Below are 26,889 nucleotides of genomic sequence, written 5' to 3'. Positions count from 1 at the left end.
ATCTCTCCCTGCCGTAGCTCTGCTGAGGGGGTAACGCTGCCACCGGCCTCCCGGCATTTGCTGGGGAGGCCCAGCGCTGCCTGTGCAAGCAGGGGGTAGCCCAGCCCTCGGCTCCCCTCCCTGCCGCTCCTGCCCCCCTCCTCCTCTTCTTCCTCCGCCGAGGCACCGGGCCGGGGCTGGGCACCGGCGGCCTCCGCGCACCGACGCGGCCGGCAGGGGGCGCTGCGGGCGGCACGGTACGGCTCGGCTCGGCACGGTACCGTACGGCTCGGTACGGCCGGGCCGCGCCGCGCCGCGTCCTGCCGCGCCGGGGCTGCTCCGCGTCCTGCCGCGCCGAGTCCTGCCGCGCCGAGCCGCCCGCACCTGCCGTACCGCAGCAGGCAAGTGCCGGGGAGTACGCGAGGGGGGAGAGCCGCCGGCCGGGGTCCGGGTCCCCCGCAGGTAGGGCCGGGGCTGGGTGCCGCGTCCACAGGCGGGCTCCGGGCAGCTGGGTCTGGTTGCTGGGTGTGGGTGCTGCGTGCACAGGCAGGCGTTGGGTGCTGAGTCTGTCGGGCAGGGTCGGGGGTGGTGGGTTTGGGGTGCTGGGTATCTCAGTCCGAGTCCGCAGGTAGGATTGGGGGCGCTGGGTCTGGGGGTCTGGGTGCTGTGTCCACACAGGCGGGATGTGGGGTGCTGGATCTGGGTGTTGAATCCCTTGGTAGGGCCTGGAGTGTGGGGTCCGGGTCTGGGTCTGCAGGCAAGGTTTGGGGTGCTGGGTCTGGGTGCTGAGTCTACAGGCAGGATCTGGATGTTGAGTCCTTTGGTAGGGCCTGGAGTGCAGGGTCTGGGTCTGGGTCGGCAGGCAAGGTTTGGGGTGCTGAGTCTGGGTGCTGAGTCCACAGGCAGGATCTGGGGCGCTGGGTGCGGGTGCTGAAAGCACAGGCAGGATCCAGAGGAGAAGCAGGGTCTGAGCTGCTGGGGTCGAAGTCCAGGGAATGATGCCCTGGGGAAAACAGAAGGGCAGAGCCTTGGGAGCAGGATGGAGAGGAGTTCAGGGGCACCCTGCTGCAGGGTTTTGGGGTGACAAACTGGGGGGGTGGGGATATGCAGGATCTGGTGGCAGTGCAGGTAGCTTGCTTTGTGGACAGGTTTGGGGTATGGGGTGAGGTGGGGCTGGGGGACCTGGGTAGGAGTGACATGGGGACATGCTGAGGGTGCGAGGGAAGATGATGGCAGGAATTGCAGCCAGACAGGACAGAGCTCCTGGGGAGAGGGCCAGATATAGCCCCTCTCTTCCCTGACAGATCCGGGGGGAGCAGGGGTTTGCGGAGATGGGGACTGCTGGCAGTATTTGGGGAGCCCGAGTGTTACCTGGGGGCAGCTGGTGTTTCAGCCAGCAGGGATGAGATGCTAAACTGATGCAGGTGGTGCAGTGCAATCGCTGCCTCCCCCTGCTTCCCTTCAGGACGTGGGGGGCTGCAGGACAGGGCTAGTCTGAGCCCTGTCTCCTTGGGATTCGTCTCCTTGGGATGCATAGTTGTGGGGGCTGCAGATGCCCCTGGGTGGATAGGACTGGCTTGTGCTGGGGGCTTCTCTGCATCTTCCTGCTGTTGCAAGGGTAGAAGGGACCAGCCTGGCAGGCCTGGGGTTTGGGGCTCTCTTTGCCCTCCCCATTAGTAGCCAGGTGGGCCAGTGGCTTGTGCCTGGCCTTTAAAACCGAGAGGATGAAGTGGGAAGGGGAACCACGGAAGGGCTCTTCAGGTGCCAATAAAAACAGTCTCCAAAGACAAAGAGACTGCCCAAAATGGATGAGGAGTGCAAGATTCCCCCAGAGGCAGGGAAATTATTAATAACAACGATGGTATTTTTTGTGCTAGTTGACCTGCCATTGTAAGCTCTGGCTGCTTTGCCTTCCTCCATGGTGGGCGCAGGCTGGGACCCCCCACCTGAACCCTGAATCCAGGTAGGATGGCCGCATGCGCCGTGTCCCGCAGGATGTGTCTCTGCTTCATCTCAGCTTGGTGAGACTGGCTCTGCCCAGAGGGACAAGGGGCAGGGAGCTGCCCCCCCCAGCACACCGAGATCCCTATCTTGATTTTGTTTTTGTGTTGCAACCGGAGGGGAAAAAAAACCCAAACCCCAACAACCCTTTTGGTTCCTGCAGATGAGGGCTTTTGTGCTGTAGGCTTGTTCTCCACCCCCCCCCCCCCCCCCCTTTCTTTCAACATCCATTTGAACCTTTCACCACTTTCCCCACCAGAATGTAGCGGGCTTGCTGGAGCTGGGAGGTTTATTCTGCAAATCTGGCAGGTCGTGCGCCGGGAAAATGCATCCAGGTGCACTCGGCAGGGCTGGCGAGGGGGCCTCTGCAGGCACCCCGTGCAGGAGGACAGCCGTGGGTGCGGTGGAGACATGGTGCCAGCCTCGCCTGGCCGCATGTGGGGAATTTCCCTCCCTGCACTTGCCCGCCGGCTCTGCTTGGCATCTTGACGGGACTTGTTAGGAAGTGGTTCATGTAATGCGTGGTTTGGTGAGGGGGAGTCAGTCCCGGGGGACCTGCCATCTCTCAGGGAGGGGTTTTTATGTTCCCCTGCTGTGAAAGCCCCTCCACCCCCCACCCCAGCAGTGGCTGGCTGCGGGTGCTGGGCAGGCGCCTATTCCTGTTCAAAGGTGAGAGCTCCCTGCCCCACTGGTGCTTGGGTAGGAAATACCGCTGCTGGCGTCCCTCCCTGCCTGGCTGTGCCACAGCTTTTGGTGATTTACAAGCACAAGGGCTTTGCTGTAGCATAGTCGTCACCAAACCCACCCCCTCCATCCTCCTGGGGCCTGAGCTCTGCTGTTCAGAGACGAAGGAAGCTGAGGGTTTTGGCACTGTGTTACCCACCAGTGTGAGGGCTGGGATGCAGCTTAGTAATTCAGGGTGTGCTCCAGCATGTGCTTTTCTTTTTGCTTAAAAGCTCCCCCCAGGTACAACCTCATCTCCCCTTACCTGATGGAAGGCTCTTGTTTGCCTGCTGCAAAGCCCAGCCCATGCAAATAAGATGTGGAGCTGATTTTGGGGCTGCAAAGCTGGCAGTATGCAAACAACTGTGGGAAAGGCCAGGTGCTACTGCCTTGCACTGTGCGGTTCTGAATGTGAAGTTGAATATCAAATTGGGTTTGACCCTAAATTTGAAGCTTTGTTGGAGGGAAACAAGAAGAGGTTGTTAAAGCTGGAAGCCATAAAACAGTTCCCATCATCTGTTTTTGCTAGACTTTTGAAAAGAAAACAGTTTATCTTTGGAATAAATAAAAGTGAGAGGGACAGACTTGCAGCAGAAAGCCCTGTGTTCATGCCAGATGAGCCAGGTTGCACTCTAGTTCTTGCCGCCGCTTCCAAGGGGACCCCAGGTCGTGCATGATTTGTGAGCCTTGGTTTCCCCTTGGGGAAGCCCCACACTGCACTGACGGTGGGAACCCTGGGCTTTGCCAAGAAACATCTTTGAAACTCAAACCTGGCTTTGGAAAAAAACTGGAAGACAAACCGGCTCTAAACAAACACAGGAGTTAATTCCTTGTGTTGCATTGTATGAGCCCAGTGAAATGAAACACAGTGCAGCCACAGGGACGAGCAAACGGATTCAGATATGTCAAAAAGCCCCAAAATCTGCTGGTTCTGAAATGTCCCTTTGCATTTAGGATTGGGATTTTTTTTTCTTGTTTTCTTTCTAATTGTTCCTGTGAATTTAATTCTACAATTATTTTCCTGCTTCTGCCATGGAGACAATGTACTTCAGCCACAAAGCCTTTGAAGGCTGAATTGCAGATTGCATCCAGTGCTGAGCCACTTGGATGCGAACGCCCCCTTGCTGGGAAACTTTGCTGTGACATGGGTGTTTTCTGTCCAGCCGTCCGTCTGTCCATCTGGTCTGCCGAGGGGCTGCTGGCAGGTGGTGAAGCCTGCCCTGCTGCAGCTGCTGCGGGAAAGGATGGAAAACTTTAAGGTTTGGGGGTGATGTTGGTAGTGCTGAGCATGCCTCTTCCCAGCCAGAGAGGAGGTGGGAGCCCTGGGGGTCTGCACCCCACATCTCAAGGCTTGGCAGCCACACTCTGCTTCCTCCGTGGCCTGGATGTGGGGGCGGGCTGGCATCAGGGTGAAAGATCAGGTCATCGCGGCTCAGCATCTTCCAGTTTCACTTCCCGGTTCCTTTGTGGCTCCTAGCTGGGCTCTCGGGTGCTTCCAGGCTGTGAGTTCAGCCCATGGATGCTGCTGTGGGGTTTCTGCAGGGGGAGACGTGATGGATGAGAGGGAAAAGCTGCGGGGACTGTGTCCTCACCACCAGCATGCAAGAGCCAAACAGCCGCTGGCACATGGGAAATTGCTTCTGTGAGGGGAGTTTTGCTGCTTTGCCTGGGGGTGCCAGATCCAGGCTGGCCAGGGTATCTCTTAGTGCTCCCCGTCCCACCACCAAGCTGCAAGGGTTTCCTATTCAGCCTCCCCTCCTTGCACCCTTCCCTCCTGGGCCAGCTCTGAGCAAGGCTTTTGGGGTGATGGAACCAGGCAAGGAACTGTTTCAACTAACAGCTGGCATTGGTGGATTTTCCATACGGATAGGGAGCGGAGGAGTGCTCTGTCCCGATGTCCCAGGCACTGTGCTTTTCCTGTCTGCTTGCAGCATGCTGGGAACTGTTGGAGCAGACCTCTCCTGGTGCCTGGCAGGTGGCTCCAGGCAGGTGATGCCTGCCCATGGCACAGGCTGGAGCAGCCTTCCTTATTTTCTCAGTTGGGTCTTTTGGGTCGGTTTGGATGGGAATGGCAGGAGAGCTCTCATGGGGTTTTGGCAGTGAGCTCCATCGCTGCCTGGCAACCCCTTTGAACCTCCTGCTCCACTTCAGACCTGACCTGACGGAGGAGATGAACGAGTTCTTGTAAGATCAGTGAAAGTGGGGAGCTTGGGAGAAACTAAAACACCCTGATCCCTGCAGCGGGACACCGTGACTGGGCCCTGCCTCTTGCTGGGTGGGCGGCATCCCCCAGAGGGATGCTGCAGGAGGGTGGAGGTAAAGGTACGGTGCTGGGGGCCAGTGGGGCGAATCTGTCAGAAATCAGGCTCTTGGTAGTTTTTTTGCTGATGGATCAGCTTGTCTTTTCAGGGGTGTTTAGACGTCTGGCTCCCATAGGCACTGGTGCCCCTTAAACCGGCCCACATCCCCAACCCGTCCCGCTGGCTCTCCCATCCATCACTTTGCTCCTTCATGAGCCTCCTCCCCACTGTGACGTTGGTGGGATAAGAGCTGTGTGCTCTCCTCTGCTGAATGTGCCGGGCTCTGCCAGCAGTGGATGGGGGCCGTGCCATGCCGGGGAAGTTCAGAACCTGTTCCCATGGCCTTCCGGTGCCCACCACCCACCCCCCTGGCTCCACGGCGGCTGTGCCATGTGTGGGAGCTTTGCGGCGGGAGCAGGGTGGTATGCTCCTTGAGAGGAGCCGATGTTGCTGCTCTCTCTCCCCTCCTCTGTGTCCAAATCCCTAATTTGGGTAAAGGAGGGCTCTATCTGCTTCCTAAAATTGCCAAACTCACATGCATGTCCGCTGAAGCACCTCAGGGTCAAGCATGGTTTTGTTTAAAGAAAGTAACTAAAATAAACTTGTCGAGGGGCTCCCAGGAGGTCACTGTGCTCCTTCCCTCCCCATCCCCAGGCCCCAAACCCGGCACAGATCCCCTTTTCCCGGAGAGCTTTCAGCATGTTAGCATTTTTTTCTTGCTGTTGTTGACAAAAATCCCAGCTGGTTGAGAAATATCTGTGCGGCAGCGCCAGCACAGTCCCACGGGTCAAATCCTGCCCCTGCAAATCTCTGCCGGGAAGGGCAGATCATCCCGGGCTGGCCTTCAGGGATGCTGCTGGGGGGACCCGTTGCCTTGCAGGGCACCCTGGGTACGAGGCCGTGACAGAGCCACTGTGATGGGTGGATGGACGCACAGATACACACCAGGGACTCGAGGTGAACCTGATATTTTACCATTTCTGGTTGGGCTCCACAGCAGAAGCAAAGTACTGGAAGTTCGTCAAGGGCTGAATTAAAGTTGCCTGGCAACCTCCATCCCAGCTCCTCTTCCCACATCTCGCAGGATTTCCCACCCAAGGTCTGCTGGCTTCAGGGAAGGGGGGCCCAAAATGCACCGCTTTCGCAGCCAGGCAGAGGCCAGGCTGGGCTCTCGCTGGATGGCTCTTTTCCCATAATTCCTTGGCTTGTTCCCACGCCTGGGAGCTGGGAGCTCTCCCCGCCTCGTCCCCTGGGGCTGGCGCCTTTCCCCACTGCACCCCATGCCAGGAACGGGTCGGATTGTTTCAGCTGAACCTGAGGGCAACTTGTGCGGGTCCCTGGAGGGGTAAAACGGTGCTGGGCCAGTGGGGATGCGGCTGGGGGAGCAAGTGGCAGAGGAGCTGAAGGGACTGGGGGGGATGACGTGCTAGGCTTGGCCCTGATGAGTAAAGCTGAATTGGCTGCACAGGGTTTGGAGCGCCTGAGCTGGGTCACTGTTAAAGAAGTGTGAATGGTGTCTCCTGGTGCAATCCCTGCTGGGAGTTTTAAGGCTGTTTTGCAACGCTGTAACCTGGAGGAGACCCGCTGGAAATCCTGTCCTCCACGGGGCAGGCAGCAGCCCTTGCTCGTAGGAATGCACAGCACCAAGAGGGGCAGCCCACAAGGAGGGGAGGAAGGTCTGGCAGCTGTTCCAGGAGCCTGCTTGGGCTTTACTAGAGCTTGGTGGAGCAACCACAAGCTGTCCACAGAAGAGCAGGATGGGGAAGTGTCCAGTCCTGCTCTGCAAATCTCTGTCCTGCCATCCAGGATGCATGCTGGGAGTGAGCCGGAGAAGGACTGCTCCCACATGGTGTTTCCATTCTTTCTCTCAGCTCCTTTTAAATTAAAAAGCCATCATCATTTTCAGCTGTGCTGCTGAGGAAACAACCATGGGGGTCCCATAAGACCCCAGCTGAGGTCCCTTCATATTTGCCAGCCCCTCTGACAGTGCAGATTCCTTGCACTGCAGCTTGCGGCTGGCTCTTGGTCCCTGGTTTTGCTGCCTTGTGGCTTTGAGGACCACGGGGCAGCAGGAAGGGGCCACCAGCGGCCAGCAGCAGCTCCCGGTGCGGCGGCCATCGAGGGGTGCGGCAGCTTTGTCTGGTTTCTTTGACTGGATCCAGGTTGGCAAGACCTGCCACCAGGAAATTCACTCATCAAAAGCTTTTTGCGCCTCCAGAGATGCTGGCCGTGGGGATTTTAAGGAGGTGCCGACTGGGCCAGTTCGTTTGGGTGTGCTGTGCCGGCTGGCTGCCGGTGGGAGGCTGAGGCTGGCACAGTCATGCTTGCACAGCTTCCGTTGTGACCCAGTAAACCCAGTCAGACCTGACCAGGGCTCACTCAGCTCACTCCCCTGCGCACTCCTGCACTCCTGCAAGCCTCCGCCGCCCTGCTGCTTTCCTGGTGTTCCCTGGGGACCAGCAAACCCGTCCTGATGGTGGAAGCCGGTGCCTGGGCTGGGCTCACTCAGCTCCGTGCTGGGAGCTGTGGCTGCATCCCACTGGAGCACTGATAGCCAGCGGTATGAGTGTGGGCTTTGGCCCCCGTGGACGTTGCACGTTGCAATTAGAGCGGCTGGTTCCTGGTTTTGCCCTGCTCTCGGGGTGGCTATAAGCACTGCAGCTGGATCCTGCCTCCACCACCCTTCTTCAGCATTACCAGCCGGGGCAGGAGCTGGGACGGGATTTCGGGTCCTATGTTGGTTCCCCCTGCACTAGGAAGTAGGTGAGGTGCCGAGGGGCTTGGGAGCGCACACCTGGGGATGGGATTGGCTTTTCTGGGCAGTTTTTCACTTAAACCCCAGATTTTCTTGAACTGCTGCTGCTTTTCGGCCTCTTCTCCTTTTGTGTCCCTCCCCCAGAGAAAACTCTCTGCAGTGTTTCCCCTCGTGGCTTTTCCCCATTTCCCATGGAAGTGCTGGGCTTGAGCAATCCAGCCACCCCCAGTTCAACTGGTGAGTCCTACAGACAAGACCTCTGCCTCCCACCCTGGCTCCTGGCCCTTGCCTTTGCCCAGAGCTTTGAACTTCCACCCTGCCAAGGGGGAGATGATGGGTTTGGGGATGTTTGGTGCAGCTGCAGCCCGAGGTGACAATCTGAGGGGGGGGCCAAAGATGGTTTCAGTTCCTTCTTGCTCTTTCTCCCCCACCCTAGAAATGAAGAATAAAACATAATTAAAAGAAAACAGAGAAGCTCGGAGCAGCCCTTCCCTTTGAGTCAAATATTAACTGGCTCTTACAGCTAACTGATTAAATGTCCTTTAGGACAAAGTTACATCTGATCTTGGGCAAAGGAGCCTTTGGAAATGGGTGTAGCTGCTCCCCTGCAAAAAGTGGAGGAGCCCAGCCCCAGCAGCAGGGGAGGCTGCTCCCTCCCTGCCCCTGCCCAGCTAGGAACGCTGCACAGCCTCACAGCTTCATTTATTGTTTTTATTTTTTCCCCCATGCTGGCTCAGTGCTCACACTGGTTAAATGTTAGCTGGGTCTGGCTCTCAGCGCGATGCTTGCCCTGCAATAAGTACCATCCCTGCCTACCTTCCTGGCCATGCTCCTGCCTCCAATCCCCATCGCACCCAGAGCTGGACAGCAGGCAAAGTTCAGGGCTTGTTTGTTCAGGGTAGATAAGGTGAGGATGCCTGGCAGCATGCAGCAGTTCGCAGGGCTGTTACTCATTTATTAGAGATTGTTGTTTGCCTTGTTGTAAGAAGGTTTCTCCTCCCCTCTGCTCTTCCAGCCCAGGTGCACGACAGTTCTTGTGACTTGTGCATGATTCCAGGCTCGTGTACTGGCACAGTGGCCTGGGGAAGGGTCCCCACAGCTGCTGGGTTGGCCCAGGTCCTGCTGACAGGATGGAGAGGTGTCAGCGTGGGGCTGGCTGGAGCAGTTTCGGGTATTTTGGTGCTCTGGATGTGACCCTACCACTTGCTTTGCCCCAAAAACTTGGAGCGTTTGGTTTGTGCCAGACATGGTGCCTACAAAGTGACTTGTTTCCCATTGACCTCCACCACTACTCACCCGCCTTGCATCCCCCTGCCAGGCCCATTGCTCATGGGCAGACCCTTGGTCTGGACAGGGCTTGTCCTGGAAACTGCTGTTGCCATCCTCTGCTCCCTGGGGAGCTCAGCCCCGCAGGCAGCATGCTGCCCGCTCCCAGGACTGGGTGCTGTACGGGTGCTCTGTGCTGGGCCAGTGCATGGGTGGCAGCAAGGCAGGAGGGAGCGGGTGGGACATGTCCCTGCTGCCCAATTCCTGGGATGCTCCAGGGCAGCAGCCAGCGCAGGTGTGAGGTCTGGGTCTGAACCCACCCTCCAAAGGAAACTGGTTTAATGCAGGTTCCGGGACTATGGCTGGATCCCACATCCAGCCCCTCACTTCTTCTTTTCGGCCCCAAAGCCCTTTTCACTTCTGTTTCACTTTGGTTTTATCTCCCCTCTGCCTGAGACCCGGCAAGGTATTTGCTTGAGGGAAACTGTCTGCAGCAAGCGTGTTTGAACAGCTTCTCTACAGGATAGGTATTTGGTTTATATATATAAAAAACCTCCAACCCTAAGCAAGCTTATAGGTGCTGGTCACTTTATGGGGAGGTCTCCTGCTCAGAGATACCTGATTGTCTCCTTCCTCCTTAGTATCTGCAAAATGAACCAGTGGCTTTCCTTGAAGCAGCTGGGAGAGGCAGGGGGTTTATTTGGGAGGGGTTGGATGCATGAAAGCGAGAGCCAAGGTAGACACTGAGCTTCAAGACAGCTTGGGATGAAAGAGAAACTAAAATCTCATGGAAAAATACTGTGAGGGGAAAACTGTTCTCTCTTGAAAAGACCTGATGCAGATGCCAGGCAGCTCTTGGGTTTTCCTTTGCCCTGCGTCGCTGCATGCCTGCAGCATCCTTCCTTGCACCTCTGTCCTCGGGAGTCTCATCATTTCAGGAGGAGCAAAACTTTGGGGACAAGCATCTTGTGCAGCAGGAGATGGCCAGCTGCACTTTCAGGAAGGAGCAGAGCCCCTGTGCTCCCTGGGAGCCCCCCCACTGCCTGTCCTGCTGCAGCAGCTCTGAGGAGTGGGGCTTGGGGTACCCCAGTGTGCCGAGAAACCTGCAGAGGGGCTTGCCCCACGAGTTGCTCTCTTTTTTGGGAATAAATGTGCCTGCTTTTCGGGTGTGAAAATGCAATGGGGAATCAGCTGTCTCTGCCACAGCATATCCTTCGGTCAGGGGGAGCTGCAGGAGGAGATGGCTGGGGGCAAAGGAGGGAGGAGCCCAGACTTGGAGGAAAATGAGCCTCCAAGCAACTGAACCAAGCTCCCAGCAAGCAACTGCAAGCTGCTGTTGCGATGGAGCAGATGCTGAGCCAGGGGAATGCTGTGGAGGGTCGCGCCGCTCAAATTCTCCTCCCTGCCCTGTGCTGGCTGCAGGTTTGGCACCTTGTGCCATGCCTGTTTCTCATTCAGAAAACAAGGATTTGCTTTACCTTAAAGCTGTCCCGGGGCTGAGGCCATACCCGGTCAAGCGTCTGTGCATGTGCACAGCTGGCTCCTTCTCAAGTCCACTTGCTGGTGAGGTGCGGGCGACAGCAGGAGCATCTGACCCGGTGCTTTGTGTTTCAGGAGGGTTTGGCAGCTGGCCCTGTCTCGGGGAGCTGGGGAGCCCGTCCCAAGGATCGGCTGTGCCAGCCTGGTGGCAGCAGGCTGGACAGCTGCCCCTGCCAGGGGAACGGGAAAATGAGCAGAGGCATAGCCCATCTCCTGATGGCTCTCTTCATGGTGGCGGCAATGGGCTACCCGTCACAGCGGTCTGCCACTGACCTGGATGCCACCCCCAGGACAACGGTCACCTTTGATGGTAAGGGGTGCGGGTCATGGTGGTCATGGTGAGGTTTGGGATCTTGCTGGCACTGGGTTTGGTGCATCGTAACTGTGTCCAGCCTTTGCCAGCTCCCCAGAGTGGGGTGCTCAGCATGGCAGAGTGGCTACAGCGGCTACAGGTTCCTTGGGCTCCAAAAATTAAGAGCCCACGTGTCTGTCTGGCATTGGGTGCCTGGAGTCAATGTGCCCCAAGGGATGGAGCAGGGCAAAGGCCCCCAAAAGCCAGGGGGGAGACAAGGGTGTCCAGGGACTTAGCCCTGGCCAGCCCCCAGCCCTGCCCAGCAGCCCTTGGAGGGTATCCTGAGCCAGGCATCATCCCTGGGCTGGGCTCTAATGGCCCAGATAGTCAGCAGGAAGCTTTCTTCCATGATTTTCTGTAATTGCCACCAGGTTCTTGTCCTTCAGCCTTTGTGGTGTCAGCCAGCCCCACATGGTCATCGTGCCTTGGGCATCCACACAACTTCATTGACCTTGTTAGTAAAGCCCAGCTCAGTGGTCGATGGCAGGAGAGGGTTTCATTTAAAGTTGGAGTACCCTTTTCTCCCCAGGTAATGACTCCTTTCAGGGGGGTCATTCCCTCCCCAGCTGCCTCTGTGGTCCCAAACCCCATGGGACTTTCTCCTCCTGCGGCAGGAGTGTCCAAGCCTGGCTTGGGGTCCCTCTGGCCAGGGCTGAGTCCCACCTCCCACCTCTCAGCACCCCAAATCAAATGGTTTCTCTAGCTCATTGGACAGGGAGTGCCCAGCCTCATTGTGGGAGCCCTCCCCTTGCACGGCAGTTTTGGTTCAGATTTTTTGCATCCTTCCTTTTGGGCTGACTGGGTTTGGTTCAGAGCCAGGGTCACTGCCGGCATGTTTTTGCTTCCTCTAGCGGTTCCCCAAACAGCGTGGCAGATCTGTGCTGGGCATGGACATCACAGCTCCCACCCCTGAGCTGCCGTTTTAATTAGTGGGGAGAAATTTTCCCTGTGAGCCTGAGCCCAATTAGTGCCTTTTGCCTCCTACCAAAGCTCCCCTCTTCCTTTCCTCCTTCTGTAACCGCTTCACCTGGCTCCATCTGCCCAATAACCTCGGTGGATGCCTTCTCACCTGCTCCCAGCTCCATCCTCTGTCTTCCTGTTGTCTTGTGCCTTGCCTGCCCTGGGGTCTTCCCTCAGCCCCCTGTTCTCTTTGCAGAGCTGTCAGGCATCCAGCGCTTCAGTGGACACACCCTCAACTACAGCACCTTGCTGCTGGAGGACGACCAGGGCATCCTCTACGTGGGCGCCAGGGGAGCCATCTTCGCCCTCAACTCCAGTGATGTGGCTGACGGCTCCCACCGCACGGTGAGCCTGGCCTCTGCCTGCCACCGGCTGCTTGTCCCCTCCTGTCTCACGCTGCCCAGTCCCTGCCCGAATTGTGGCCACCTTATCCCTGCTCATCCTCCCACTCGCCATACTAGGCCTTGCCTGGAGGTTCTGTCCCCAGGTCTGTCCCCAGGTCCCCTGTGGACACCTGGTCCTTCTCCCCAGCCAGGCAGCATGCGGACAGTGGTGGGAGATGTCCCTAGGCTCAGAGCTGCCTGCTTCAGGGACACCCTGGCAAGATGAGGGGCAGGGGGGAAGCGTACCCCTTTACTCCCCCTGGGAAGGACACCCCAAAATCCTCCAGGCTCCTTTGGGTGCTCTGGGGTTTCTGCCCACAGGTTGGGGTGTGGGACCACTCTTGCCCTGGGTTGGGGGGATGCGGACAGGATGTTGTCTTGTGCTCTGAGCAACCATCCCCTCTCTAAATAAATTTAAAAAGGATTTTAGCATCTCTGATGGTTCTGGCAGAGGCTGGAGCCTGCAGTGACGGGGGGACCACGCAATGATGGGGGGGTCACACAGTGGCAGTCCCTCTTCCCCTTGCAGATCCACTGGGAAGCCTCCCCGGAGAAGCAGATGGACTGCCTGCAGAAGGGCAAAAACAACAAGGTGGGTGGGTGCTGGGTGTTTTTGGGGGGGGGGCACCGCTGCTTTCCCCAGGTGGTGATGCCTGTCCTCCCCCTCCACAGACCGAGTGCTTCAACCACGTGCGGTTTCTGCAGAGGCTGAACAGCACCCACCTCTACGCCTGTGGGACCTACGCCTTCCACCCGCTCTGTGCTGCCATCGTGAGTACCGCTCGGCCTCATGGCTGTCACCTGTCCCCTGCCACCGTGCCACCTTGGGGTGATGCAGCCCTTGTACTCTCCCACCATCTCCCCTCCAGCCCCCGTCTCTTTCTGCCCCCATCACAGTCCCTCCCTGGCTCGGGGGGAAGGCGAGTGACCCCCAGGCTGGGGTGGGTTGGTGTGGGGACGCAGCCACTATGACGCAGGTGACCAAAGTCTCCACCCCGGTGCTAGGGTTGGACTCTGACCCCATAGCAAGGCGGCTGGGGGAGGGATTGTGCCACGGGAGGGACACGTGGGCTCAGTGGGGCCAGTGGGGTGGGACGTGCCAGCCCTGGAGCTGGTCCCAGTCCCTGCTGTGGCAGGGTCCCTTCCCAAAGCAGGGTCTGCAGACTGGTTTGTGGCCGGTGGCAAGCGTGCATGTGGAGAGTGATGGTGGCAGGGAGGGTGACAGTGGTGGGGCTGACTCAGCGTCCCCACCCCAGGGATTTCCGGCGCCAGGCTGGGGGGTCCCTGTGTGGCTGTGACTCACGGCAGAGCGGATGGGGGCAGCCACGTTCCCAGCAGCAGGACTTTCACCCCTGTGTGGTGGCTCCTCAGTGACTTGGCTGCCCTTTGCCCACCTCACTCCCTGAACTGGGGAGGCAAAGGGGCCTGGGGCTGTGTCCCCAGCGTGGCTGGGGAGCCCTGGAGGGGCCGTGCCCATTCCCACGGCCATGCCGCTGGTCCGGTTTGGCCATTGCACACTCTGGGAGAGAGGCGGAGGAGCTGCCAAGCTGGAAGGGCCTCATCATTATTTGACACGCTTTGAACTGTAAACCCCAAAGAAAATAACTCCTGCCATGATGGGGACATCACCTGGGGGGACCCAGCCTGGCTGGGCAGTGTCTGCTGGCCAGGCACAGCCCAGGAGTATCACCTGCACTGGCTGGCTCCTGCCCGGTGCCCACGTGATGCCAAAGTGGGATGCTGGGGCTCCCATTCCCCCCTGAGCCCTCTCCCCACTCTTGGCTGGGGGCTCTGGCTGTCCATGTGGTTTCTGACCAGCTGGAGGGTGCCAGGTGGGGGTTGTATTGCCTGGACAAGGGATCAGCTGTGGGCATTGCTTTGCCTGGGGTAGCAGCCTCTGCAGAGCCTGGAACTGGCAGACAAGGCTGGTCTGTCCCCTCCTGTCTAACCCGGTCCCCGGTCCTATCTCAAGGATGCTGACAGGTTCATGTTGCCATCTCATTTTGAGGAAGGCAAGGAGAAGTGCCCATACGACCCTGCCCGTGGCTACACCGGCCTCATTGTAGGTAAGTGGCACCTTTCCTAGGGCTGGCAGGGACAGGCAGGATGCCACCGACCTTGACCCCATCCCCAGTGCCCCCACGGGGTGTCCCTGGGTGGGCTCTGCATGCAGGGGCCTTAGCAAGCCAGGACTTGGGTCTTCCTCCTCCTCCTCTTCCTTCTCTGCCTGGGGCACGGGGATGCTGGTGGCTCTTTGGGTTGTCCCTGAGGTGCGGGGACAAGCTGATGGGTGCCTGCCTTGCCCAGATGGTGGCTTGTACACGGCCACACGCTACGAGTTTCGGAGCCTCCCCGACATCCGGAGGAACCTGCACCAGTGGCCGCTGAAGACAGAGGAGTCCCCACTGCACTGGCTGAATGGTGAGACATCCCCGTCCCCCACAGGACCGGCGTCACGGGCCGTGGGGCACCATGCATCGCCTCAGGGAGCGTGGAATAGGGGTAGGGGTGGTCCTGGGGTCCTGTGTGGTTTGCCATGAGAGGAAACTGAGGCAGGGAGGAATCCCCCATCCCGTGGTGGGTCCCCAATCTTCACCTCTTGCTCCATGTCCCCCAGATGCTGAGTTTGTGGCCTCCGTGCTGGTCCAGGAGAGCAAGGACAGCCCTGTGGGTGATGATGACAAAATCTACTACTTCTTCACGGAGCGGGCGGGTGAGGAGACCACATCCTTCTTTGACAAGAGCCAGGTGGCCCGAGTGGCCCGTGTAGCCCGTGTCTGCAAGGTAGGCACATCTCTAGCCATGGGGAGCCAAGCGCTGCTCCTCCTGGTGCAGGGGCTGTGTCTGCACCTTGAAGGAAACTGAGGTGTGGGCAGAGGGGGACCCACCAGACTGTGCAGAAATATTCTCTGCACCCTCCCAGAGTGACGTGGGGGGGAAAAAGATCCTGCAGCGCAAGTGGACATCATTCATGAAGGCACGCCTCGTCTGCTACATCCCCTACTACGAGGTGCTGCGTAGCGTCTGCAGCCTGGATGGGGGCGGCTGGGCCAGCACCGTCTTCTACGCTGCCTTCACACTCTCGGCGCAGTGGTGAGTGGGCTAGCAGCCAAAGCGACTGGGGCTAAAAGTCTGCGGCACAGGGGGGACTGGAGATGCTCGAGGGGATGCGCGGGCGGGCTCTGAGCTCCTGTGGGTGCGTCAGTGGGGAGCACCCATGTGTTTGCCTGGGCTCAGGTGAGGCTCTGCCCCCAGGAGGACCATGGAAGCCTCAGCCGTGTGCCGCTACAGCATCTCGGCGGTGCAGCATGCCTTTGAGGGCCCCTACATGGAGTACCAGGACTCGGCTCGCAAGTGGTCCCGCTACGACGGTGCAGTGCCTGAGCCCCGGCCCGGCTCCGTGAGTGCCTGGGGGTGCAGAGCAGGGGGGGCGTGGGGTGGCCACATCCCCCCCTGACCTCCATCTCCCCTGGGCAGTGCATCACGGACCGCTCCCGCAGGAAGGGCTACAACTCCTCACAGGACCTGCCCAACAGCGTCCTGGACTTTGTCAAGCTGCACCCGCTCATGTTCGAGGAGGTGAAGCCGGCTGGCGGGGAGCCGCTGCTGGTGAAGAAGAGTGTGGCGTACAGCCGGCTGGCCGTGGACAGGGTGCAGGCCCTCGACGGCCGCTCCTATGATGTGCTTTTCATGGGGACGGGTGAGCATGGGATGAGTTTGCCAGGTCTCTGCTGGGCAGGGGGGACACCCCACACTCCTTTCTGAGCCCCTGTTCTACGCTCCAGGTGATGGCTGGATCCACAAGGCCGTGGTGGTGGGCTCTGGCCTCCACATCGTGGAGGAGGTGCAAGTGTTCAGGGACCCACAGCCTGTGGAGAGCCTGGTGATCTCCCATGCCCAGGTGAGGGGTGGAAGAAGTCGGGGGACACCACGCACAGGGCATGTTTGTGCTGAGAAGCTGCCATTGGGCTGTTTTGGGGGGGACACGACTCCTGGGTCACCCCAGCTCAGGATACGTGCCAGAGCCCAGCAGGGCAGCCTGGGGAAAGAGACCAGCCTGACCTCCACCTCCTTGCCCGGTGCCAGCTGCAGCCATTGGCACTGACTGGAGCTGGGGGCTCTTTGCCGTGCACCCCCACCAAGAGAGAGCTGTGCTGTGGGGCTGGGGGGAGGGTGGGGAATTTCTGGGCACCGTGGGGCACCCCACAGCCCAGCCACACCATGCCAGGGCAGTGCCGAGCCAGCCCTTTTCCCCCAGAGGAGCCTGTACGTGGGGGCAGCCAGCGGGATCCTGCAGGTGCCCCTGGCCTCCTGTGCCAGGTACGCTTCCTGCTACGACTGCATCCTCGCCCGGGACCCCTACTGCGCCTGGGACGGCAGGGCCTGCCGTGCCACTGCTGCCGCGGACAGGTAGGGACAGGCAGGGAGCCCGCGAGCCTTCCACCTGCTCCATCCCGTGCTGCCACACATCACCCCCTGGCACGGTCACCCCAGTGCCACCCCCAAGGGTCTGGCATCTGGCAGCAGGTCTGCCGGTGGCTGTGACCCCATAAGGGTGGGTTCAGCTGGGGCTGCGTGGCTGAAGCCCCCTGTGTCTTGCAGCACAGGGCTGGTGCAGGACATTCAGAGCGGCAACGAGGGATGCCGGAGCAGCTCCGGGCGGGGTGAGTCTGCACCCCATCTCGGCACCCCGTGGGACGCCGGTGTCCCTTAGGGTGGCTGGGACAGGTGCAAGGCGGTGCATGTCCCCACAGGCTCCCTGCCATGGAAGAACCGGACAGTGCTTCAAGGGGATGACGTGCTGCTGCCCTGCGACCAGCGCTCCAACCTGGCACGAGCCGTGTGGCTGCTGAATGGCAGCGAGGCGCCGGGCGCAGGGCAGGACCGGCTGCGTGTCGGGGTGGACGGGCTGCTGGTGACGGACACGCTGCCCCGGCACAGCGGCGAGTACCGCTGCTACGGGGAGGAGCGGGGTCTCCGGACACTGCTGGCTGCCTACAGCCTCACCGTGGTGCCTGAGCTGCCCCGCAGCCCCACGGATGCCGCCCGGCCCCACGCTGCCAGCCAGGCAGCCGGCGACATGAAGGTGGCTTATGTCTCTGCCATCGTTGCCTTGGTGGTGCTGTGCGCCGTGCTTAGCACCATCCTCCTCTATGTGTCCTGCCTGGAGAGGCGCAAGGGCAAGTATGTGCTGGGGGAGCCACGGCCGGCCAGCGTGGAGCTACAGACCGTCTCGGCCAACTGCCTGCGCAAGGGCCGCCGGGAGGAGGAGGAGGAGGAGGAGGAAGAGCTCGCCTACCCTGATGGCTGCCTGCGGATCATCCCCGGCGAGGCACCCACGGCTGCCACCTCCCCGGTCAAGGAGCTGCCGGCTGCCGTGCCCCCGCTGCCGGCACCACCACCGCTGCCGGCCGAGCTCACCAACGGCGTGGGGGCTCTGCCCAACGTCCTCCGCAAGATGAACGGCAACAGCTACATGCTGCTGCAGCAGCAGGAGGAGCCGCTGGCCTCGCCGCTCTACAGCGCGTCCTTCACCGAGGAGCTCAGCAAGATCCTGGAGAAGCGGAAACACACGCAGCTGGTGGAGAAGCTGGATGAGAGCTCCGTGTAGGGGCCAGGGGAGGGGGTCCTGCCAGCAGGACCCTTCTCCCCTCAGGCCCCTTCTCCCACCCCCTGCCAGCAGTGTTACAAGACTCAGGCAAAACTACCTCCTGGATGGCAGAGCCGGGCCGGGCCCGGACTTGGCCATTCCTTCGGCTTTTCATTCACTTTTGAGACTTGCTGTACAGAAAAAAAAAAGAAAAAGAATCTATTTAAATTTGGGAGCTCTATTTATGTATAAAAACCCACTGACGGTGGCCACGAGCTGGAGGCAGGAGCTGGCGCCTGGCTGAAGGTGGACGCTGGGGGGAGGGGGTTTCTGTCTGTCTGTCCATCCAGGCGTGAGAGAGATGCTGTTGTGGATGCGTGGACTTGGCCTGCCCCGCTGGGCATCCCTTGGCACACAGGAGCTGGACAGCTGCTGAGAGGTGGGTGAGGAGTGGGGAGGGGGGCTGGGGGCTGCCAGGCCATGACTGTGCCTCTTACAGGGTGTGAGGTCCCTTCCCGGCACAGGGCTGGGGGTGGTTTTCCCCTCAGCTGCCCACTCGCAGGCAGGAGAGGGGCCATGGATACGTCTTGTGCTGGGGGGGTGGCCTCAGTGGCTACCAGCCCCTGCCTGCTCTCCCATGTGTGCCCCCTCCCCAGGGTTTCCTCTCCGGGAGAGGACAATTCGGTGAGAGAAGGAGCCAAGGCAAGGAGCTCATGTCCCCAAATGCCCTGGAGCAGCAGCACGTGTCCCCAGGTGAAATGCAGGGCTGGGTGCCCTGGGGAGGTGGCATCCCCGGGGCCTCCGACCCTGACAGAGCTCTGTACCCCCTCTCCCCAGGGCGCTGCAGGGGAAGAGCAGGATGCAGCAACAGGCAGCAAGATGCACTGGCAGCAGGACTGGCAGCAGGACTGGCAGCCACTGCCATGCCCTGTAGTGTGGCAAGGGACCAGCACAACACCCCCATCCCCTCGACGTCCACAATGCTCCTGCAGCCCCAGACACCATGTATTTCTGCCCTCCTGCGTGGTGCTGTTGGAGAACTGGGCTTCAGGCACAGCCCTGCCCCCCATTGGACAACATGTGCGAGTGGAAACATCCTCGAACAGCGGAGCCCTGGACAAGGGCCTGCCTCCTTCTGGGGCCTCCAGCTCTTCATGGCACTTTCCAGGGGCAGCCACTGTCCCTAAATCCCCCCAACTACCTCTGCTCTGGCCGCCTCCTGGGGGAACTTGAGGGACTGAGGTGAGAAAAGCATCTCATGCTCCGGGGACAGAGCAGTGACACTGGAGAAGCCAGGGAGGGACAGACGTGCTGGGGTGTACATCTTCCCCTCTGTGTTCCTTGCTGGGACCTCCAGGATCAGGACATTGCTGGAGCTTAGCCCTGCAGGGGGGGCAGGAGGGGGGTGGCAGCCCCTGGGGACCCTAATGGGCTGAAGCCCAGGTCCCCCTGCCCCAGAAGAGCAAGACTTAGGGGGAAGAGGCAAGAGCTAGACACCTGGGCTCTCCCATCCTGTGGCTCCCTTGTTTTTGATGCAAAAAGGGGGTGAGCCACCCCCAAGCACACACCCCACCCCCAAGGAGGAGCATTGCCCTCTGTGTCTGGCACTCCTTGTGCACAGCCCCACATGCCCCTGGCAATAAACGCGGCTCTGTCTGGATGTGGTGTGGCGGCATCTCTCTGCGGGCAGGAGGAGAGGTGGATGCAGAGGCATGGGAGGAAGGGCAGAGGCTTTATTGGGGCTGCAGGCGCGGGCCTTGGATGGTGAGGGTGGAGGGTTTGTTGGTGAGGGGGTGCCACTGGCCCTGGACGCTGGGGTTGTTGGTGTGGAAGGGCTTGCGGATGCGGATGATGTCCAGGCCAGACTGGCCAGCCAGCTTGGTGGCCAGCTGCACGATCTCCTCGCTTGTCTTGTTGGTGACGAGCTCCTCCCGCACCGTCCCGTTCACTGCGGCAGAACGGGGCGGTGGTTAGGCCGGGGTCCCCCACAGCCCCTGCCTGCGGCTGGGCAGAGGTAATGCAGAGCCGGGGCTGGGCAAAGAGGGCCCCGCCCCCATCCTGCCCCCCCAGACCCCCCCACACTCACAGTACTCAGCCAGCAGCAGCGGGGCCGGGCAGGAGCGGGGGTTGATGTAGAGGACGACATCGGGGTGCTGCCGGGCGAAGTCTAGCGCCGCCTCCTCCACGAACTGCCTGCGGGGGGGGTGTGGGCCCTCAGCCCCAGTGGGGTCGGAGGGTGGAGCTCACCGTAGCCCCCACCCCAGGGCAACGGTCGCAGGTGGGGTCACCCCCCACCCTGGTGCCCTGCCTACGGGAGGGGTCACAGTGCAGAGGTCGTGGGATGTGCCACCCGCAGGTCAGAGGCCACCACCCAGCTGTCCCCGCGCCGCGGGGCCGGAGGTCAGGGGTCAGCAGTGTCGCCTCCCAGTCCCTCCCCAACACACATGAGGATCACAGCCCCTCCCCTACTCCCACCTCTGCGGGTCAGAGGTCAGCAGCGCCTTCCCCCTCCCCTACACAACCAGGTCAAAGGTCACCACAGCTTCTCGCGAGCCCCTCCCCCACCCGCTCAGGGGTCACCAGGCCTCTCCCCCCCGCCACGGGCAGGGTGCCTCCGACGGTACCTGGCGCCGCGAGCGTCGGCCGCGGTGGGGCTGAAGAGGAGCTGCAGGCGCTGGAGCTGCCGCACGTAGCGGCCCACGCCGTTGTGCAGGACGGCCGCCAAGAACCGGCTGGGCGACCCCCGGCCCGTCATGGCGTCGCCCTCACCCGGAACCGGAAACGCGCAGGGGGCGGGAATCCGCTTCCGGTCCTTCCGGAAGTGACGCTCTGAGCGCGGTGGCGGGGTGAGGCAATGGCGGCGTCCGTGGGGCTCCACGTGAGGGGGGCGGCCTGAGCGGCGCCGGCCGCGGGGCCGGGGGGGGCCGCGGAGCAGCCGCCGATGCGGGTGGGCAGCGACGCGGGCGGGTGCTGGGGCGGCCCAGGCGGCGGCAGGCGCGGGCAGGATGGCGGTGGTGGCCCTCCGGCCCGGCAGAGCCGCCGGCCGCCTCCTGCCGCTGCTGTGCGGGGGGGCGAGGAGCAAGGGAGCCTCCCTGAGCCCTGGGGTGCCGGGTCGCCTTACCCAGAGGCGCTACAAGAAGGACGTGCTGCCCTCCCCCGAGGAACCCGTGCCCTCCGTCTCCATCACCGAGATCCGGCAGTATCTACGGGCCCAGGGCATCCCTTTCCACGACGGGTACAGCTGCCTGCACACCCCCAGTCTCTTCACCGACGACCGGGAGGACCAGCTGCCAGCGGCCACCAACCCCCCTTATACGCTTTTCATTGACAAGACCACGGGCAGCTTCCTGTGCACTGCCACCCTGGCCGAAGGCACCTGGCAGGACTTCCAGGCCAACGTGGAGCTGCAGCACCGAGGCGTTCCCCCCTCCAGCTCAGAGGAGGACACGCGACAGGCTCGCGAGGATGCCCGCTGCATCTGGGACCGGGCGCTGCCACTCTGGGAGCTGCTGGATGAGGATGAGACCAACGAGACCAAGGCCATGTTCGGTATCTCCCTGGTGACGGATGCCACCCTGAAACGTTTTGGGGTGCGTTATCTGAGGACTGCCAAGTCCCTTGTCTTCCCCTGGTTCAGCCCGCGTGATGCTACCCTGAAGGGCCTGAAGCTTGTAAGGGCAGAGAAGAAGGGAGATGCGATAGCTTATGTGGAGGAGACTTTTCCCCGTTTTGATTCCTATCGCAATCTCTTTGGGCTGCCCCTGATTGGCCGCCGAGACACAGAGCTGGTCTTAACTGGGTGGGAGCTGGATGCCCTGGCCCTTCACCAGGCTACAGGGGTGGCCAGCCTGGCCTTGCCGCGGGGGTCCACCTGCCTGCCCCCTGCCCTTCTCCCATACCTGGAGCAGTTCAAGCGCATCACACTGTGGCTGGGCGAGGATCTGCGCTCGTGGGAAGCTGCCAAGCTCTTTGCCCGAAAGCTGAGCCTCAAGCGCTGCTCCCTGGTGCGCCCTGGAGACCTGCAGCCCCGGCCCTTGGAGGCTCTGAACCAGGGCCTGAACCTCACCAAGATCCTGCGTGCTGCCCTGCCTGCCAGCCACAAATCCATCGTCTCCTTCCGGCAGCTGCGTGAGGAGGTGTTCGGGGAGCTGGTCAACACTGAGCAGGTGGCCGGTATCAAGTGGGCACGCTTCCCTGAGCTCAACAAGCTCCTCAAAGGGCACCGCAGAGGGGAGCTCACCATCTTCACAGGTGATGGGCAAACAGCTGGTGGATGGGGGGAGCAGCAGGCTCTTTGGTGGCTTCACCCTCCTGAGGGTGATGTCTCACAAGACTTCCAGGTCCCTTTCTGCTCATAACTTTGGCTGAGCCTTTCTTGGGGGTACACAAGAGTCTGGGCTGTGTTCCTAGGTGTGGTGGGGCTGGGCATGCTGGTGTGATGATAGGCCCCCTGCCTGGGCACAGGAAGCCCTGTGGTGTCCCTTACTCCTGCTCCCACCCGCGACCTCCTGTCTGAGCCCTCCCTGTGTCCCTCTACCAGCTGTCCAGACTTTCTCTACACCCCATAGGGACTTGCTGGCTGCTGGAGGTGATGCATGTGTGCTCAGACGTGCAGCCTGGCAAGAGATGCTGCTTGTTTATGGTGAGCACTGCGGCTGGGTTGCTCTTATCCCACTCCCCAGTGCTTCCACCTTTAAACAACCCTGCAGCACATTCAGGATGGGTCAGATCTTCTCCCCCAGCTAATTCATCCCATTGTTGCCCTTGCACCAGGCCCGACAGGCAGTGGGAAGACAACCTTTATCAGTGAGTATGCGCTGGACCTGTGCATGCAGGGGGTGTGCACGCTCTGGGGCAGCTTTGAGATCAACAACGTCCGCCTGGCCAAGATCATGCTGACGCAGTTTGCCGCTCAGCGCCTGGAGGACCAGCTGGAACTCTATGACGAGTGGGCTGATCGCTTTGAGGACCTTCCACTCTACTTCATGACCTTCCATGGCCAGCAGAACATCAAGTATGGTCCCATGCCTTCATCCCCAGTGGCATTTACCCCCCATGGCATGTGCTGCAGGGCCTTGGGGAGTTTGGGCTCTTCCCCAGCAGGAGGTCACAGATTTGGGGCTGGCAGGGGTTATGTTGGGGCTGTTCAAGCCTTGGGGTTGTCATGGAGGGACTGTGTGGCTCAACCAGCTTAATTCCTGCTGTTGTGGGGACTGTCAGAGCCTCCCTTTGGGGCGGGTGTGAAAGGAAGGGACCTGTCCCTGTGCTAGGTGGCTGCTCTGAAACCAGATTCTACACCTGACAGGTTGTGACCCCACGTGCCCCGAGGGTCCGTGTGGGTGGGGGGATTGCAGGACAGTGGGCAGGGGCTTGTGTGGGCAGCAGCAGGGTCCTCCTGATCCAGCCGCCTTCACCTGCAGAGATGGGGCTACCCCTGTCCTGCGACAGAGGAGATGCAGAGGTGGGATGTGCCCAGGGCCCAGTGGGAGCCAGCCTGATGCCTCGCAGCTCTGCCTCTCCCTGTGCCTGGCTCAGCATCCTCATCCCTTCCCTCACTGATCTGGGGAGCTGATCCTGGTCTCCCCCCACCCAGGACGGTGATTGACACCATGCAACACGCTGTCTATATGTATGACATCACCCATGTGGTCGTTGACAATCTCCAGTTCATGATGGGACACGAGCACCTCTCTGTGGACAGGTAGCCCTTCTCCAAGCTGCCCCCTCCTTCCTCCGCCACCCTTGTTGCTGGAGCTGGCCCTGGCAGGGGCTGGGTTCTCACACAGGGTGTCCCCTTTAGTCCTGTCTGGCAGCCCTGTTTTGTTAAAGGGTGATCACTGCCCTGGAGAGGGAAGAGGTGGGAAAGGGCAAGCCTGTGATCCTGGTCATGCCCTGTCCCTTCGCCCGCGTGGGTGGCTGCCTCATTGAGAGCAAGTCCAGACCCCTGGGTGCTTCCTGCTGTGGGGCTGAACCTGGCAGCACCTTGTTGGAGCAGTGCCAGCCCCTGACCCTGTTCTTGCTGCCGTGGCAGGCTCGCTGTCCAGGACTACATTGTTGGTGCCTTCCGCAAGTTTGCCACGGACAACACCTGCCACATCACACTGGTCATCCATCCCCGCAAGGAGGATGATGAGAAGGAGCTGCAGACGGCCTCCATCTTTGGCTCCGCCAAGGTGAGCTAGGCTGGGGTGGCCCTTCCTGTCCCTCAGGCACAACGTGTTCACAGAAAGGGACTGGGGTACGTTGAGCAGCTGTCCCTGGCTCCCACCAGCACTCTGAGACATCACTGGGGACCTGAAAGGTGCTGTGAGGGTCAGAATGTCCCCAGGACTCCTGGCACCTGCTGAAGGTGTGTGGAGTCCCAATTTGGCTAGGCCCTGGTAGGGAGATGCAGACAGGGAGCAAAACTGTTGCCAGCTAAAGCTTTGTTGGGGCTTTATGTGCAGTTAATTAATGCTCATTGACTGTGAGCAGGATGTGGTATGAGATAATTAAAGAAGGATCTGGGGAGGGTGTGGGGATGGGCTCTCTGAGTGCTCCACTCTGACATGATGCTGAGTGACCCTGCACTGGTGGCAGGAGGTGCTCTGCAGGTAAGCACAGCCCTCTTGTGCTCCCCTGTTTCCCCAGGGTGTGCTGTGGCTGCAGCGGGCCCAGCAGGTCTCTGTGATGTCCCAGGACAAATCAAGATGCTGGTGTCAGGGAGGTGCTGGAGTTGTGGCGTGGGATGCCCTGTTACAGGGCTCCAATAGCCAGGCAGGCAACCCATGAGCACCTCCAAACCCCGTGACTCTGGCTGCATCACCAGTATCTTCCTGAAGATGTTTTTCTTCCCCCAGGCCAGCCAGGAGGCTGACAACGTCCTCATCCTGCAGGACCGTAAGCTGATGACAGGGCCAGGGAAGCGCTACCTTCAGGTGTCCAAGAACCGCTTTGATGGGGACGTGGGTGTCTTCCCCCTGGAGTTCAGCAAGGCCTCGCTCACTTTCTCGTCCTCTGGCAAAAGCAAGGTCAGGCTGAAGAAGATGAAGGAGGAGAAGGCGCTTTTAGCCAAGAAAGTTCCAGAAGGAGGCTCGGCAGCTGCCAAGAAAGTTCCAGAAGGAGGCTCGGCAGCTGCCAAGAAAGCTCCAGAAGGAGGCTCGGCAGCTGCCAAGAAAGCTCCAGAAGGAGGCTCGGCAGCTGCCAAGAAAGCTCCAGAAGGAGGCTCGGCAGCTGCCAAGAAAGCTCCAGAAGGAGGCTCAGGAACCTCCAAGAAGCCGTGAGCCTAGGTCTCTTCCTTGGCCCGTCAGGAGGAACAGGGACTGGTGCTGGGAGCAGGGGTCTGGGGTACGCCAGCCCCTCTTCCCCGGGAGCAGCAGCAGCCATGTGCTGCTGTGGCCCTTTCTCCTCCTGCACAAACAAGCCTCTTGGCCGCCAGCATGGTGTCTCTGAGATGTGGGGCTACTGTGAGAGAAGGAGTGGGCTTGTGCCAGAGAAGAGCAGCCAGGGGAGGGTGCTTTGGCAAATGTTGGCTGCTCCATACTGGCACTGAGTGCTGAGAGCACAGCGGGGGGAGCGGAGTCAGTGTGGGCTGGGTGACGGGGGGTGGTGACCTACAGCCCCAGGACTTGGGGATCACTGGACCTGCGGCAGGTCGTTAAACAGTGGCTAAAATGGAGCCTGAATCCTGAGCTGTCACTGGCAGTAGCGACTGCAGAGACATGTGGTGGGAACGCCCATGTCACAGGTGGGGGTCTCTGGGCTCAATCCTGGCTTGGATGGAGCCAGCAAGTGTGGAGAGAAGTGTGGGAGACTGTGGATGGCTCCTGCCCCAGAGCTGTGCGGTCCGTGTGGGACGTGGTGGGAGGGTGGGAGCTGGACCCCCGTGGCATCATTGCGCGTGGCGGGTTGAAGGCAGCGCTGGTGTGTGGGTGTGACATGGCACTCCCCAGCTCTGCCTGCTTGGCTAACGCCTGACCCAGCCCCCTTTGCTCAGCGTCTCCTCCGGCCTCTTTTTCCGGGGGGCATCACCAGCAGTAAAACCTTGAGGGGAGCAACCCTGCTTTGCTCTGCTGACTGGGGAGGGGGTGGCCACCCCTGTGCCCTCTGGGCGGCAATTACTGTGACCTGGCCAGTCCTTGCCGTGGTAGGACAAGTTCACGGCTGGATCTTGGTCTCACCCCTTTGGGTTTTTTTCCCTTCCTAGTTTTAATAAAACATAAACATGAGTGTTGTTCTGTGCTGCTGTCCCTGTGACCGGGGGACCCTGGTTGGGGAGGGGGTAGCCCCCAGAGGACTGGAGGGATGTGGCGCGGAGGCTGTCCCCGCTGTGCACAGCATCCCGCCCTGGCACACGGGTTATTACCGGCCTCCGCACCGGGCATAGTTTTAACCTGAGCCATAATGAGGGGCTGGGGCTGGCAGTACACACCCAGCCCCGGGTTTCCGGGGTGCACCAGCTCTCCCTGAGAGCACCTTTGGGTGCTGTTGGTGCAGGTGTGAGCCCCCCTCAGGGCAGGCCGGGGGTGATGGAGGAGGATCCCAGGGAAGCAGAGGTAAGGTGGAGGGGTGGGGGGGGAGCCAGGGCCCCAGCACAGCTGGGTCAGGGTGTGCATGGTGGCACGGGTGGGGGCTGTGGGTGTCCCACCTCAGCCTGAGGGCCCTCCACAGCTCCTTGACCCCCATTTCACCCCAGTCTAGCCCCAGGGCGGATGCTCTCACAGGGCTATGGTGTGGAACTGAGGTGCCCAGGACCCCCCATTTCCCACCCGTCCTTCCTTGGGGCTGAGAGGGGGTGATGGAGCCTGGGGGGGACACCCTGGGTGGCCCCAGACCCTGGGGGACAGGTGGGCACCCATGGCTCCCCGAGCTGCGGGTGGGTTGATGTAGATTTGTTTTTTCTCCCTTTTCCCCCGTTTTGGAGCTGTTGGAGAGCGGCAATTGCTACTGCATCTCACTCACTGCTACTGCATTTCAAATGGGGCAGAGCTCCCCCCAGCCCCCCTTGTCGGGGTGCTGGGCTCCCCAGATAATTGAGGGGGCCATATCCTCGGGGTCGGCCT

At 60.7% G+C, this 26,889-nt stretch overlaps 3 protein-coding genes across 5 annotated transcripts; 2 read left to right on the top strand and 1 right to left on the bottom strand.

Annotated features, from left to right (window-relative positions):
- The first annotated feature begins 255 nt into the window (after positions 1-255).
- Positions 256-19,428, top strand: SEMA4G (semaphorin 4G). Its single transcript, XM_074907623.1, has 15 exons — positions 256-441; positions 10,639-10,873; positions 12,072-12,220; positions 12,788-12,850; positions 12,931-13,029; positions 14,231-14,324; positions 14,566-14,679; positions 14,876-15,042; positions 15,182-15,351; positions 15,514-15,658; positions 15,736-15,958; positions 16,044-16,159; positions 16,517-16,668; positions 16,861-16,922; positions 17,013-19,428. Exons 2-15 carry the CDS (start codon positions 10,753-10,755, stop codon positions 17,867-17,869), a joined length of 2,532 nt encoding a protein of 843 aa, XP_074763724.1. The 5' UTR covers positions 256-441; positions 10,639-10,752; the 3' UTR covers positions 17,870-19,428.
- Positions 19,429-19,561: 133 nt separating this feature from the next.
- Positions 19,562-20,628, bottom strand: MRPL43 (mitochondrial ribosomal protein L43). The gene is made up of 3 exons (XM_074907624.1): positions 20,473-20,628; positions 19,935-20,041; positions 19,562-19,796 (listed from the first exon to the last, which is right to left on the bottom strand). Exons 1-3 carry the CDS (start codon positions 20,601-20,603, stop codon positions 19,582-19,584), a joined length of 453 nt encoding a protein of 150 aa, XP_074763725.1. The 5' UTR covers positions 20,604-20,628; the 3' UTR covers positions 19,562-19,581.
- A 53-nt stretch (positions 20,629-20,681) lies between these two features.
- On the top strand, positions 20,682-26,055 carry TWNK (twinkle mtDNA helicase). Of its 3 annotated transcripts, XM_074907622.1 has the most exons (6): positions 20,682-22,099; positions 22,622-22,862; positions 23,442-23,549; positions 23,880-24,021; positions 24,688-24,919; positions 25,085-26,055. In XM_074907622.1, exons 1-6 carry the CDS (start codon positions 20,854-20,856, stop codon positions 25,108-25,110), a joined length of 1,995 nt encoding a protein of 664 aa, XP_074763723.1. In that variant the 5' UTR covers positions 20,682-20,853; the 3' UTR covers positions 25,111-26,055. The 3 variants fall into 3 exon arrangements, with proteins under 3 accessions (XP_074763723.1, XP_074763721.1, XP_074763722.1); XM_074907620.1 differs by having other exon boundaries at positions 24,688-26,055; XM_074907621.1 differs by lacking the exon at positions 23,442-23,549 and having other exon boundaries at positions 24,688-26,055.
- The last annotated feature ends 834 nt before the right edge of the window (positions 26,056-26,889 follow it).

The sequence above is a fragment of the Athene noctua genome, chromosome 5, assembly GCF_965140245.1.
Source record: "Athene noctua chromosome 5, bAthNoc1.hap1.1, whole genome shotgun sequence".
Classification (NCBI taxonomy): Eukaryota; Metazoa; Chordata; class Aves; order Strigiformes; family Strigidae; genus Athene; species Athene noctua.
Note: the sequence above shows the minus strand (reverse complement) of the source record. Positions and strands in the feature narration are given on the sequence as shown.